Source organism: Mus caroli, chromosome 11 (assembly GCF_900094665.2).
Source record: "Mus caroli chromosome 11, CAROLI_EIJ_v1.1, whole genome shotgun sequence".
NCBI lineage: Eukaryota > Metazoa > Chordata > Mammalia > Rodentia > Muridae > Mus > Mus caroli.
The window spans coordinates 113,850,553-113,864,653 of NC_034580.1; the positions used below are offsets into that span (position 1 = coordinate 113,850,553).

At 54.9% G+C, this 14,101-nt stretch overlaps 1 protein-coding gene across 1 annotated transcript; it reads right to left on the reverse strand.

The window, feature by feature from the left end:
- Positions 1–2,805: 2,805 nt before the first annotated feature.
- On the reverse strand, positions 2,806–6,100 carry Socs3 (suppressor of cytokine signaling 3). Its single transcript, XM_021176627.1, has 2 exons — positions 5,609–6,100; positions 2,806–5,053 (listed from the first exon to the last, which is right to left on the reverse strand). The coding sequence occupies exon 2, from the start codon at positions 4,963–4,965 to the stop codon at positions 4,288–4,290; it is 678 nt and encodes a 225-aa protein (XP_021032286.1). The 5' UTR covers positions 4,966–5,053; positions 5,609–6,100; the 3' UTR covers positions 2,806–4,287.
- Positions 6,101–14,101: the final 8,001 nt, after the last annotated feature.

Genomic DNA, 14,101 nt, shown 5'->3' on the forward strand with positions numbered 1-14,101 from the left:
AGCAGCTCCCTCAAAGGAGCTGGGGGCGGGGGTGGGGGGCAGGCTTTGCTCCACTAGCCTAGTGAGTGTTCTCAGCTCCTGCAGGGCCAAAAAACACGACCCATCCTTTGCCGGGAGGGAAGTCGGAGCTTTCTTTGTCGTCTCCCGGAGGGGGTCAGTGACCCTTGTGACCAATGACGGACTCCCTCCCGCCCCCACCCAGGGAGGTGCGCCTGGCCGCCTCCCGGCCGAGTTTCCTGGCACTGGGCTGAGAATAAACAGCGCTCTGCGCCTGTAATCCCGTTGCCTTGGCGACGGCGCTCCGCGGGAGTGGGCGTGTCGGGGGCGTGTCTTTGTGGAGTGGGCGTGTTGGGAGCGGGGTCTGAAGGGACCGCCCTCCCTGCGCTCAGCGCGGACATTCTTCGCATAGCTGCTCCGGGGCTCCTGCGGTGGCCGGGAAGTGACTCTTCCTGGCAGAGGGCGGCAAGAAGCGCAGGGACCGAAACACGAGGAGGACGGGCGGGGTGCAGAAAAGGGTTCGGCCCACCCGGGTCTCAGTGGGCACCTCACGTCCTGTGCAGGTTGCTCCTTATTACTACCCAGCCACCGTTTCTGGTGGTCAAGTCCTGCACTTCGTTGCCCTGACTGCCTTGCGGTGCCCCCTCCCTGACTCATATCCTTATTCTGCACGCCAGGACACTTCGCGAGGGCTTATTTTTCACCGCCAGCTCCCCATCCGTGGCCTCCCTTCCTATCCCAAAAGCAGGCCTTGAATTTACCATTTCTGGCTCAAGTCTTCAGGAGGCCAGCCCAAAGCGCACCAGCAGGGAAAATGGGGGCCTCTTGGGTGGATTCTTGCAGTCCTAGAGGCAGGGTAATAGAATTCAGAGGTAGAGGGCAGCCTCCTTTCAGTTGCTCAAATTACACGGACTTGCCCTACTCCCTGTAATCTCTTTATGGAGCATTTTGGAGTCAGGAGCACCTCTCCTGGTAACCAGGACCAGGTTCCCCATTAGGGGGAGAGTTTTACCCTGAAAAGACTGAGTCACAGACTGGCAGTGTAACAGGGATGGAAGGAAGGGGGACAAAAAGAAACACTGGCCAGGTAAAGATGGAGAGAGCTTCTCACTGTGGTCACTAGTTCACTGTGAGGCTAAGTTTAGCTTTACTCTTCTGAATGTTAACTGCTTTCCTCGCTTTCGTGTGCCTGCCCCTAGGCTGTGATCTGATCTGAAGACACAGAAGGCTGGGGACAACCTGGGATGGAGACACAGAAGGCTGGGGTAGGCTAGGAGCTGCAGGCAGAGAAAATAAACCCTTTTCTTCTTAGTTCCGAGTCTCATCTTTCCAAAGTAAACTGAGCCTCCAGGAGGCAGGCAAGAGAGAGAGGACCTGTGTCTAGGACAAGTGGCTAAACAGACACTTTCTAGGTCAAGGACAGGGGCCAACTGCATGGCTAGGTTCTCTGGTTCTGTGGAGGCTGCAGTTTCTACAAAAGTGGGCTTCTGGAGCAAGTGGCAGGTGGATGCCATTGGGTAGGCTTCAGGAGCAGGAAGATTTCCTGAAACACTTGGGACTCTGGGAGAGATGGGAAACCTGCCTTAGTCTGCAGTTCTGGTTTCAAAGTTGGCAGTTCATCTAGTGTGGGTCTTACCTGCTGTCTGGTCTCATGCCTGTTCATTCCCCTCCCTCTGCACTCCTCCTTCAACCCCTGCCACCCCGAGGCCCAGGAAACGGTTTGTGTATTCTTCCACTGGCCTTTTAAAATACGCTTGACTCTTGCAGCAGCTGTTTATCAGGTGCTGAGGGCCTAAAGGAAGCTCTGGCACCTTTCAGGCACTTGAGTATCAGACAGAGAGGCTGTCCCCCAGCTGAGGTATCACACTCATCTCAGAGCTCCTCCGGTCTGTACAGAAGGAAAGAGAGAGCATGGACACTTACCACTCAGCCCACGTGTGTGAAGGAATGGAGGGAGGCACTTGCCTTGTTAGGAGACAATGTGAGGAATCAAATGCCCCCAAGCACCAACCCTTTGTTTGTCCCCACATTCCTGGTGCTATGTCCTCTGCAGGTTGGTTGCTTAACTTCCCTGAACCCTCGTTGTTGCGTCTGCCCCAAACTCAATAAATATTTACAGATCAACCTCTCTAGGCACCAGAAATGACGAATCCAAGTCATGCTGAGTCCTGCTCACGCAGAAACACAGCTGCGTCTCATGGGGATGCCTAAGAGGCTCAACCTCGTCCCTGCCCAGATGTAGGATGAATAGATGGCTGTTTTCCCAGGAGGAGCCTGGCTGGTGGTCCATGGCTCAGGTCAAAATGAATGTATGGGGGAGTGTGGCCAGAAAGCCATTACCACCTGTCCCAGGGCCCCACTTGCTTTCCAGCCCTGTGTGGGGGATCACCCCTCCCCCTTTGTGCCGTGACGTCTGTGATGCTGTGCTGACATCACCAGTCACCCTCAGGACCCCGAGTCTAGACTTTCTCGGAACACCTCCCTGCCAAGCAGCCTAGCCAGAGTGTGCGCTAATAGCTTGGAGCCTCTAACAGCTTCTGACCACAGCGCAGCCTGCTCCCTGCAAGCCCTTTGAAGCCAGCATTTCCTTCGCAAACTTGTTTTGCATATTCTGGTCAGAACTGAATCAGACTGGCAGGAATTACCCGTCGGTAACAATCTAGGTGGCTGTCACAGCTTGCCAGTGACACAGGATTCATTGGATTCTACCTCAGAGCTGTGAGCAGGGACCCAAGAGGCTCAGCCACCCCCCTCCCCTCATTGAGAGTGAGCAGAAGAGAAAACCAGGGAAAGAAAGGCTCAAGTCACTTTTTTTTTTTTCATTAAAAAATAGTGCTCTTTATTATAAATTACTGAAATGTTTCTTTTCTGAGTATAAATATAAATATATGTGCAAAGTCTGAGTTGAACTGGGATTTGGTTGAGTTTTTCAAGCATCTTCAGACAGCCTCGAAGGCCTGAGTGGGGAGAGGGGTGGGCTGGAGGTGGATTTTTATAAAAGTGATTGAGGCAAATTGTAAACATTATTCAAAACAACAGAGAGAAAAAAGCCACCCCAACACACAGCTGCCCCACCCAGCCCCATACCTGACTCAGAAAACTGTTGTTTCTCCCCAACACAGGACCAGTTCCAGGCAATTCCATGGCTGCTGCATTCCCGTGAGGCCCCCGTGAGCTTCACCTCCTGCCTCCCCCAGGTGAGAAGGGAGGGCTGTGCAGGGCCTGGAGGCTCTCAGACCTACTGACCTAGAGATGCCTAGGACTGGCCAATGTCTTCCCAGTGTTAACTCAGGAGTCTCCTGAGTGACTGGGTCTCTTCCCCTGCAGCCACTTCCCCTGGCCTGTAGCCACCTGGGTGAATCCCTCAACTCTCTGCCTATTGGCTGTGTTTGGCTCCTTGTGTGCCAATCCCCATCCCTGGGACAGAGGGCATTTAAGGCGAGTCTCCTAGCCCCACATAGGAGAGACAAAGCAGAGCCCTCCATCTGCTCCAGGGAAACCTGGGCTCCAAGATGGCTCATCTGTTGACCTGCCTCCCTTAGGTGTTGGAAAAGGCAGCCAACTCACCAGCCTCATCTGTCTCCCTTCTAAATGCTACTGCCTCTTCACAATGGGGAGGGTTCTGGGGTGCAAGAGGACTTTGGGATCTGCGAGGTTTCATTAGCTGCCCCATGGAGAGGAGCCTGGCACCAGTATAGCTCTCTTCAGGTCACCCCTTGCCACGCTCCCCAGAGCCAGGAGCCACCACTCCTCACCTAGGCTGGGCAGTGGGAGTGGTTATTTCTTTAGCCAGCATAAAAACCCTTCACACACCCTTTTCTCTTCCATCCTTCCCCCAGGCGCCTGCTCTTGATCAAACCAAATCAAAGCGCAAACAAGTTCCATGGGGAAAGTTTGAAGATTCCCCCTGCAGTTCTAAGTTCAACACTTGGAGGTGTGTCCCCACCTCCCTTGGGAAGCAGAGGGGGTGTGGAGGAAGGGGAGGGGAGAGTCTGCTTGTCAATGGTATTGTCCCACCAGGCCAGGCCGGCTGGCTCCTCCACTTGAGAGAAGCTGGAGCTGGGGGAGGGGGGAAAGCAGGTGGCAGCTCCCCCTCCCCTCAGACGAATTCCAGGTCCTGCCAGCTCCACTCTGCGGGAGTAGAGGGCCTGAGGAAGAAGCCAATCTGCCCCTGGCTCACTGGGAGCTACCGACCTTGGGGGCTGGATTTTTGTGCTTGTGCCATGTGCCTCGGAGGAGAGGCGACCGACCGACCGACCGACCCAGGCCCCCCTCTGACCCTTTTGCTCCTTAAAGTGGAGCATCATACTGGTCCAGGAACTCCCGAATGGGTCCAGGCAGCTGGGTCACTTTCTCATAGGAGTCCAGGTGGCCGTTGACAGTCTTGCGACAAAGATGCTGGAGGGTGGCCACGTTGGAGGAGAGAGGTCGGCTCAGTACCAGCGGAATCTTCTCGCCCCCAGAATAGATGTAGTAAGCTCTCTTGGGGGTACTCCCGGGGAGTGCCTGGGCAGGTGGCTGCTCCGGAACTTCGGAGGAGGGTTCCGTGGGTGGCAAAGAAAAGGAGGGGGTCCCTGGGGGCGGCATGTAGTGGTGCACCAGCTTGAGTACACAGTCGAAGCGGGGAACTGGCTGCGTGCTTCGGGGGTCACTCTGCAGCGAAAAGCTGCCCCCCTCGCACTGGATGCGTAGGTTCTTGGTCCCCGACTGGGTCTTGACGCTCAGCGTGAAGAAGTGGCGCTGGTCCGAACTGTCGCGGATAAGAAAGGTGCCCGCGGGCTCGGCGCTGAGCAGCAGGTTCGCCTCGCCGCCGGTCACGGCGCTCCAGTAGAATCCGCTCTCCTGCAGCTTGCGCACGGCGTTCACCACCAGCTGGTACTCGCTTTTGGAGCTGAAGGTCTTGAGGCGCAGGCTGGTGTCCAGGGGGCGGCTCATCCCGGCGGCGGGAAACTTGCTGTGGGTGACCATGGCGCACGGAGCCAGCGTGGATCTGCGCGGCGGTGGCTGCAGCTGCTTCGCGGCCTCCCCACAGCGGCCGCTACCGCATCCCGGGGAGCTGCAGAGAGCAAAGCGTGAGGCGCGTGAGTGCCCGGAACCCTCCAGCGTGCCCGGCCCTCCAGCCTCCGCCTAGCGCCCGGGGCACCCCTTTGCCCCGCTTTAGACCGTGTTTCAGGCCCAGCCACCTCGCGGAACTGGACTGTACTCGGTCACTGCCGGCCAACCCCAGACAGTCTCTTCCCCTGCCCGCCCTAGGAGGACGCCCAGAGAAACTCGCGCGTGGAAGTTGGGTCTCCAGGAGCGCGGCCAGGATGGGGAGAGACACAAGAGCCCTAGGGACGCTCAGGGCGCCGCTCAGTCCGGTGCCCTCAGTGGCGAAGGCGAAAAAAGGGGGGTGCCAAACCCGAGATATGTGAGAGAGGGGACAGGAGAAACCCGAGGGCCCCAGTCTGAGTATGACGGGAACCAGGGATCTTCGGTTCTCATCCGCTCTGCCCCCTACCTCGTCCCCTCCCTACCGGGAATGACCCGGGAAGGGGAGGAGAAACCGGGAAAAGCTCCCGAGCTGGACCGAGGCCCCCACCCTTCCCCATACCGCGCCCCTCCTTCCTACCTAGTCCCGAAGCGAAGTCTCCGGCCTTGGGGCTGCGCCTCCTATGGTCCCCGAGGCGAGGCGGCGGCCAGCAGTGGCTCGCGCTGCGCCCAGATGTTGGCAGCCGTGAAGTCTACAAAGGGGCTCCCGGTGCGTGCGCCCCCTCTGGCTTCGCTGCTCCCCGGGCCGATGAGGCGCGCTCCTGGGTGAATCAGGCAAAGGACCTGGGCGAGGGACCTCGACGGAGAGCTGGGCCGGGCAGGGGGCGTCCGGGAGCCCGGAGAGACAGCAGTCGTAAGAGCAGGCGAGTGTAGAGTCGGAGTTAGAGCCGCCGCGGAGGCCGCGCGCGCGGGTATTTACCCGGCCAGTACGCCCCGCCCCCCGATTCCTGGAACAGCGCGGCCGGTCTTCTTGTAATGTTTAGTCACTACTCTGCACTGAAAGGCTGTGCGCGGAGGGCGAGGGAGGGGCCGCGGAGGGCGGGCTTGGAGCTGGGGCCTCCAGGACCCGCCGAGACTCACCGAGAGGGAGACAAAGCGCGGCGCGAGGCTGCCCGACCGGCGGGCGCGGCGCCAGCCGTGGCCGAGCGTTCCTGGCAGCGGCCCCTCCCCCGCGCGCTCCGCCCCCAACTTCTCATTCACACTTTCCCCCCCTCCCTTCTAAGAAGGCTGGTTTCTGGCAGAGGCGGGGGCGTCGCGATGGGAGCGCGCGGGCAGTTCTAGGAGGCCAGCCGGGAGAGGCTCCCGCCTGGCACCCCTTCCCTTTCTTTTGATCCCCGTGGGGACGCTCCCCTCCCTCCGCACCCAGGCCACTCCGAGGTCTTCATGTACAGTTCCAAGCATCCCGTGCCATCCAAAAGGGACGTAGGACCATTCAGCCACCAGCCCACTGGGAACCTAGGAAGTGGAGGAGGGGGATGCGAGACATTTACCTGTAGACAGGTCCAAAAGATGAAGCTGCGAGATCCAGAAGTGGAGGAGACACTGACTTAGAAGCAGCTACCTGGCCTCAGCTCATCCGCCTATTACCTGGTTCTTCGGTGACAGACGTGGGTGCTGATGCCCTTTGGGGAGTGGGGTGGGAGGAGCAGCTAACTACTACCTTATCACTCATCTGGGCCTCCCAACCTGCGTGGCGAACTGTGGGTCCGCCCAGGTGCTCTCGGCGCGGTGGGGGAGCTAGAGGAAAGAAACCCTCATCCCATGCTCGTCCCCCGAGTCCACTAGAGGGCGCGCTGGAGTCTTGTAGGCGAGCCGAGTTTTGCTGTTTCCCAGGCTCTGGAGAGAGAGAGAGAAAGAGAGGTTGTCGGGGCTCCTTATTCAAGAACAGGAGTGGGGAACCCAGAGAGAGGAGCCTCACTTCCCAGGACAGGGTCAAACCTGGGAATGAATGTCGACTAAGACTGTCCACAGAGCGTTGTCTCGGGTTCAGCCACTGCCTGACAGTCGCTGAGGTGTTAGAATGGACCCTCTCTTGCCTCTTCGTTTTAAGGTGTCTGAACTTTCCGGATGGTGGGGTGGAGAGGGAGTATTGATAAGAGCAGGTGATTGAGGTGAAAGGTTGTTTACTCCTGATCACGTGAGTATCTATAAAGGCCTAGTGTCGAGTTTTGCAACAGGCAGCAGGAAGCCGCAGCCACCTGAGAACCAGCTAAGTGACACACAGTGTCTGCTCTCAGTGGGCTTTCTGACCTGCCCTCTTGGATACCACAGGCTTCTTGTAACACCAGTAGGAGGGCAAACTGACTACACAGAGTAGCTTGGGCTAGGAGGGAGGGCTGCCTGCTTCCCTTCTGGCCCACTGTGTCCAATCTGCTCCACTGATGCTGAGGAACTAAGAGAGACCCTGGCAGGTGCACTGCCTCTCTGGACTCAGTCTTGTTATCTGTTAAATAGGGATGGGTGCCTGTCTGTCATCCCCCCCCCCAACCCCCTGGCAATCCCAGTAGTCAAGAGGCTTAGGGGCCTTATTTAAAATATCTTACACTGGTCTGATAAACAGATGCTCACAGATGGAGATCCCGGTGAGGTCCAGTCCTTGCCTTCCAGTCACTCTCAGGCTCCCCAAATGGATTCTCCCTTTCTCTGTGAACAAGCCCTCCTTGATCTCATTCAGGGAGTGTTCCCCAGCCACTGCCTTGACCTTATGCTTCTGAGCTGAGGGCAGTGGAGGACAGGGAGGACTCTTAGGAAATAGCCCTGGAGTTAATGGATGGGAAAGTGCTTTGTAAATTACAATGCTCTGCCACGAGTCAAGTTCATTCATCCATTCCACAAACCCTGACTTCGTGCCTGGCTCTGTCAGGCCTCGGGTGCAGCACTGGGGCGGCAGAGCTGCCGGGCAAAACCCACAGTGGGGAAGAGGCTGTAGGCCATGAGCAAAGACTAGTCATGACTGTGACCCAGTGAGACACTTCTTAAGTAAGAGAGGGAAGTCAGGGGCTGGATTGCTGGCTCAGCGGTTAAGAACACCTGCTGTACTTCTGGAAAACTGGGGTTTGGTGCCAGGACCTATGTAGGATGGGTCACAACTGTTGTAACCCCAGTCCTAAGCCACCCCAGGCCTCCAAGGGAATCTGTACTCATGTGCACACACCCCCCCAACACACATATACATAATTAAAATTAATTAATTAAAATAAATATTGGTCCCTGTGATGGTAGCACACACCTTCAGTAGTCCAGAAGCAAAGCAAGCAGATCTTTGTGAGTTCAAGGGCAGCCTATACCCTATATACATTAAATAGATAAGTGAATTTAGCCGGACGTGGTGGTGCACACCTTTAATCCCAGCACTACTCAGGAGGCAGAGGCAGGCGGATTTCTGAGTTTGAGGCCAGCCTGGTCTACAGAGTGAGTTCCAGGACAGCCAGGGCTACACAGAGAAACCCTGTCTCACCAAAAAAAAAAAAAAAAGGATAAGTGAAATTGAGAGAGGAAGACATTCTGATAGGAGATGATGCTCAGGAGAACCTTCCCTCTGCAGGGCCAGCAGGGAGCTCCACCCAGAGCAGAACTGGAGGATGTGGGGCTGTTTGAAGAGGAGAGGTAGGACAGGACCAGCAGGCATGCTTCTGCATGCTTTTAGGCACCTCAGCTGCTCTGTGGCTCCACTGAACAGTGACTCTGTGATGTCACTGTGTGTTAGCTGACCTGATGAGAATGCCTCCCCTGTGTTGCTGTGGGGACTAAAGTGCTTAGCATAGTACCTTTGCTCTGGGGACTAAGGTGCTTAGCACAGTACCTTGAGGCTTCAGATGTTGCCCAGTTTCTAGAGTGCTTGCCTAGCACGCAGGAAGTCCTAGGCTCCATCCTCCATCCTCAGTTCCCGCCTCCTATTTCCCAAGTAGGGTTTCACTGTGTAGTCCTAGCTGTCATGGAACTAGCTCTGTAGACAAAGCTAGCTTGAAACTCCTGCCTCCACCTACCTCCACCCCCTTAACCAGGGATTAAAGGCGTGAGGCACCACACCTGGCTCAACTGCCTTAGATATCGAAGATTTTTTTCCAGGCTCTGTAGAGAGGCGTTGAGGTGGATTTTAGGTGACCAGGTCTTTTCATAATGGCTGCCTGCCTTGGGAAAAGCTGAGATAAGACCCAGCAATGAGAACCCAGAACAAAGAAAATTCCTTCCATGTGTAGGCTTTGAAGACAAACAACTCTGAGCTTAGAGGGGAAGGGGCTCTGAGCTTAGAGAAGGGGCTGAGTTTAGCGGCCTAGTGAAGGCCCTATGTAAGGCCTAAGATCATAATTCAGGAAGCTAATCTTCTCATCCCGCCCAACCTTTTGAAGGGTAGGAGCTAGGACTTTAAAAGCTTAAGGAAGATGTTAAATAGGGTATAAGGCCTGGCTGATCTCTACAAGGTCAGCCTCCCAGATCTAACCCGCTTAGAATTCAAACTGGCTCAGGTCTCTAATCCCTGAGATCAAAAGGTAGAGGCCAGAGGATCAGAAGTTCAAGGTCATCTGAACCTACGGAATTTGAGGCCAATCTAAGCTTTGTGAGGCTCTTTCTCAAACAAGACAAACAACCCCCCACCCCACCCCCACACACCCCAGGGGCTGGAGAGAGGACCCAGTGGTTGAGAGCATTGACTGCTCTTACAGAGGATCCAGCTTCAATTCCCAGCACCCACATAAAGGCAAACAAATGTCTGTAACTCTAGCTCCAGGCAATCTGACGTCCTTTTTTTGGCCTCTACAGGTACCGGGTATGTACATGCTGCATGCAGGCAAAACATGTATACATATAGAGTAAAGACATGCAAAATGAAAACCAAAGAAACCCACAACCCCATGTCAGGATGAAGCCAAGTATCTCCTTTCCAGCCACCAACTTTGATGCGATGATGACTGGCAACTTTGTACTTTCTCTGAGAGGTGCATGGCCACAGATGTGGCATGCTCTTGGGGAAGAGTGGAAGGGGTGTCTGGTCTGATTAACAAACAAGGTTTTCCTGTGCAGTAAGTTTTGTGACCCAGGACAGAGTGTGTCTGCTGTTGAGCCAGGGGCAGGCATCCCTGTTACAGACCAGGGAGAACGGTCGAGAAGAGGCCACAAGTCTGTTTGGGATGTTCTCAGCTTGGTTACTGTAAGAAGAAAAAAGATCTCTGAACCGTCCGACACTTTTGTGCGCCATAGTTGGAGCCCAAAAAAGCTTACAGAATCTGGAAACTTTTCAACCTGTCTAAAGACAATTTCCACCAATCAGAAACATCGGAGGCAGGAAAGCCCAGACCAAAGCACCTAAGGTTGTGTGTCCTCTTACTCCCGTGTCCTGCAACACAAACGCTGATGCATTGCACTGAGCCTAACGAGGAGGCTCTGAAACCTTTGGCCAAGACAATGAAGGGAGCCAAAGAAAAACACCAGGAACTGATTGCCAAGAGACAGATGTAGGCTGTCCTTGCTGAGTGATTCTACTGGGAAGCCTGAGTCCAGTGAAAAATAAATCACTAATAGTAACAAATGAATAGTCTGGACTTGACAAGAAAAACAAAACCCCAGACAGGTAAATTAACAGAAGCTCCAGGGGAGAGTGCAGCACGTCAGCTCATCAGGCCTCAGTGTATGCTGTGTGGGGGCCCTGGCTGCCTTTACTCTACCTCCTCGGTTGATAAGTACCTTCTCTTTACAACTAGGCGTCGAAGCTACCACGCTCATCAAAGTGCTCTGACCTCTTGTCCAGTGGGAACCCTCAAGGAAGGGCTTGGATTTATTGTCCTTTTTTTCTGTATATTTTGGACGTTTTATTGCTTTAAGATTACGGGAATACGTGTGTGCCTACGTGTGGGTATGTGCACAGACGCATCTGGTGGCCTGGATCTGGGGTCCTCAGGTCATTGTGAGCAGGCATGGCTCTTAACCCATTCAGCCCTGGGTTTATTTCCTTTGTAAGCCTGGAGCCTGCTGTATAGGAGATCCTCAGTCTTAAGGCCGGCTTCTGTAGACTTCTGTTTTTTTTACCAGTCTTGGATGCACAGCCAGCTTCTCAAGTTGTTGGTTTCTAGAGCTTCTGTGTGGAGGGCCTAGATGTTGTGGCTTCTGGGAAGCCCCAGGGATGGCTTACTGGAGATTTTTATTACACTGCTAATCTGAAAACAAACAGCCTGGAAAAGTGGGAGGAGACTGGTTAGCAGGGCACAGTTTCCAGGGACCCACTTTAAGACAAGGACTTGAACTGAGAGATGACAAGCCCAAGGACAGAGCTTAAACCCTGTTTGCATCCCCTCTTATCTGCTGGGTCGCTGAGGCGGGGAAAGGTCCAGCTATCTAGGTCTGGACCCTTAGCTCCACCTAACCTTTTCCCGTCTAAAGGATTGGGAGGCTACCTCCTTCTGCTAATCTCTCCATTGCAGAACTTGGATGCATTCAGAATCCCATTTCCAGGCAAAGGTGCGGGGTCATAAACATAATAAAGATAAGCGTTCCCAACAGAGAGGAAGAGCCCTGTGGTTTCAGCTGCCAGCCTGTGGCAAGTAACATCTGCTGAGCTCATCCTCTGGGCCCAGAGAGGAAGGAATGCTGGTGCGCAGGCAGGCAGGCAGCAATGGTGCCGCTTGGTGGCCCCGGCTGGGTGCCATAGCTACCCTGGGCTCAGACGCTAACATTGCTATTCTTGGTGACCAGATCTGCAGCTTGAGGGTTGCGAGCCTTGCCTCAGCATATGACCTTGGGAAGGACCAAGTTCTGGGCCTCTCTGTCTTCTATTGGAGTTTATGTGTGACATTGACCATTGTTTTCCTGTGTTAGCTCGTCACCCAAACCTGGGAATACAAGCTGGGAATCTAGATGCCCTGAAACTTAGTCTAGTGTGGATCAGGGGTCTGCATCTCTCTTACCCCCCTTAGAAAGTGATGCAGAGAACCTGTCCCTTCTTTGTCCCATGAAGCTACAGAGAGGCTCCCCTCCAGCCCAGGCCTTTGCTATGGTTCCCTGCCCCCCTACCCCGTCTCTGTGTGTGTGTGTGTGTGTGTGTGTGTGTGTGTGTGTCTGTCTGTCTGTCTCTCTCCTTTTCTGCCCTCCAGGACTGCTTGAGGAGCAATCTGGGACTGGAGATGAGCCAGTCACAGATAACCTCTCTCATTCGAGGAGAAGAACTCGGGGTCATATATCAAGTTGACCCCGATTTCTTCTTTTCCGGTTGCTAACAATCTCACGGGGTGGAGGAGTCTGGGACAATGGCCTGCAGCCGGGAAGCTGCATTCCCGTTGGCAGGCCTTTGTTGCAAGCAGGAGGGGCCTCTAGCTAATGAAAAGGCTTGAGGGTCGGATGTCCATGGGGCGGCATCTAAAGAGTCTTTTCAAGTTTGACATTCCAGGCCCGGCCGGCCTCTGGCGTTTCCCAGAAAACTCAGAGGAGGGGAAGAAAAAGAAAACACTTCAGCAACCCACCGCCCACTCGCTCAAATCCTCACGTCTCAGATTCCCGGTGCCCTCCAGGGACTGGGTTGGCCTGAGAGCCAGTACCCCTGCCCTGGGGGGCATTCCTCTGCCCACAGAAGCCTCGGTGGGTTGGAGGTGGGGGTGGGTAATGGGTTATGTGTGGGTGGGTGCTGGAGGAGGGGTCAGAGAGAAATGTAATGTGCGGCCTCTGAGAGAAGAGTTCCTTCCTGCTCCTTGAAGTTCACAAATTCTGAGTTGGTGGTAGAGGGTGGGTGGGGAAGGTCAGCTTCGCCATCCCACCCTCCAAACAGCACACCCCACTCTGTCCAGGGCTGCGGTGGGAAGCACCCACAAGGCCAAGCTGGCGCTGGGTTGGGGAACAGACAGCAGGGCAGCTGGGCAGTTCTGGGAAGCCAGGCTGCGGTGAGCCATCTGGGTTGCAATGCAAATGAGGCCTGGCCACGTGCCACGAGAGCAGAAGTGGCTGTACCCAAGGAGGAGAGCCCAGCCCGGGAGGAAGCACCTCCTGAAAGGCCAGGGATGGAGGGGGGCCAGGTGATGGCTGCTTTTCTGCTCTGTGCACTAGAAGGATGGGGCCCTGGGCTCTAGGGACTGGTGTTCCTCACCTGAGTGCACCTGCAGCATCTGCCCCCCCCCCCCTTCTGTAGGTGAGTATCAGGTTTCCTCAGGAGTCCCTGTGCTCTAAGAAGGTATTAGTATGCAGTTGGTCTCCCACTGAAAACCCAAGGCAAGTTCAAAGTAGACCCGTCTGCCTCCCGCAGCCTCAAGCTCCTCAGGGGGTGAGTGGGTCAGGAGTGAGGGTGGGGCTCTCCACCCAGGACCCGAGGGAGCGAGAGAGAGCTTCCCCACCCTGCCTCATGTGGGTGTTGCTTTGGAGTTTTAGTATATTGTTTATTTGAACCTATGCACAGGTGTCTATTTGGCATCTGCATGTGACAGTAGCACCTCCAGGAGTCAAGAAGAGGGCCCTGGATCTCTGGAATTGGAGTTTGTGTGTGAGGTGCCTAACTTTGGAGTGGAGAACTGAACTCAGGTCCTCTGGAAGAGCAATGTGAACTTAAAACCCCTGAGTCATCTTTCTAGTCCCCACGAGTATTTTCAAAATTTAAAACAATTTTCCAGGCTCAGAGGTCTGCCTGTCTCTGTCTCCTGCGTGCTGGGATTAAAGGCGTGGCCACCACCATGCCTGGTTTACAGTCACTTCTTGCTACTTATTTCACACTTGCTTACAAAAAAAAAAAAAAAATCACTTACTCCTTAAGTGGTTGTGTGGGTCAGGGATTGAGGTGGTGCGGTGATTTATCGGTCTGGACTTGGGTTTTTCCTGGCAGGACAGGATTCTTCTACATTTGATATCTGAATTGATTAATTTGACTTTTCTAAGTGCCATGAAGGAAGGCATCATAAGCCTGGCTTGGTGACAGGTCTGTCTTCCACGCTACTGGGGAGGCTGAGGCAGGAGGATTGAAAATGTAAGGCCAGTTTGAGACCCTGTCTTAAAATGGAAAGTAAAAGCCGGGCGGGCGGTGGTGGCGCACGCCTTTAATCCCAGCACTCGGGAGGCAGAGGCAGGTGGATTTCTGAGTTCGAGGCCAGCCTGGTCTACAAAG

Bases quoted from the DNA above. Each gene is read 5' to 3' on its own strand.
- Socs3 (XM_021176627.1), bottom strand. From the start codon at position 4,965: ATGGTCACCCACAGCAAGTTTCCCGCCGCCGGGATGAGCCGCCCCCTG.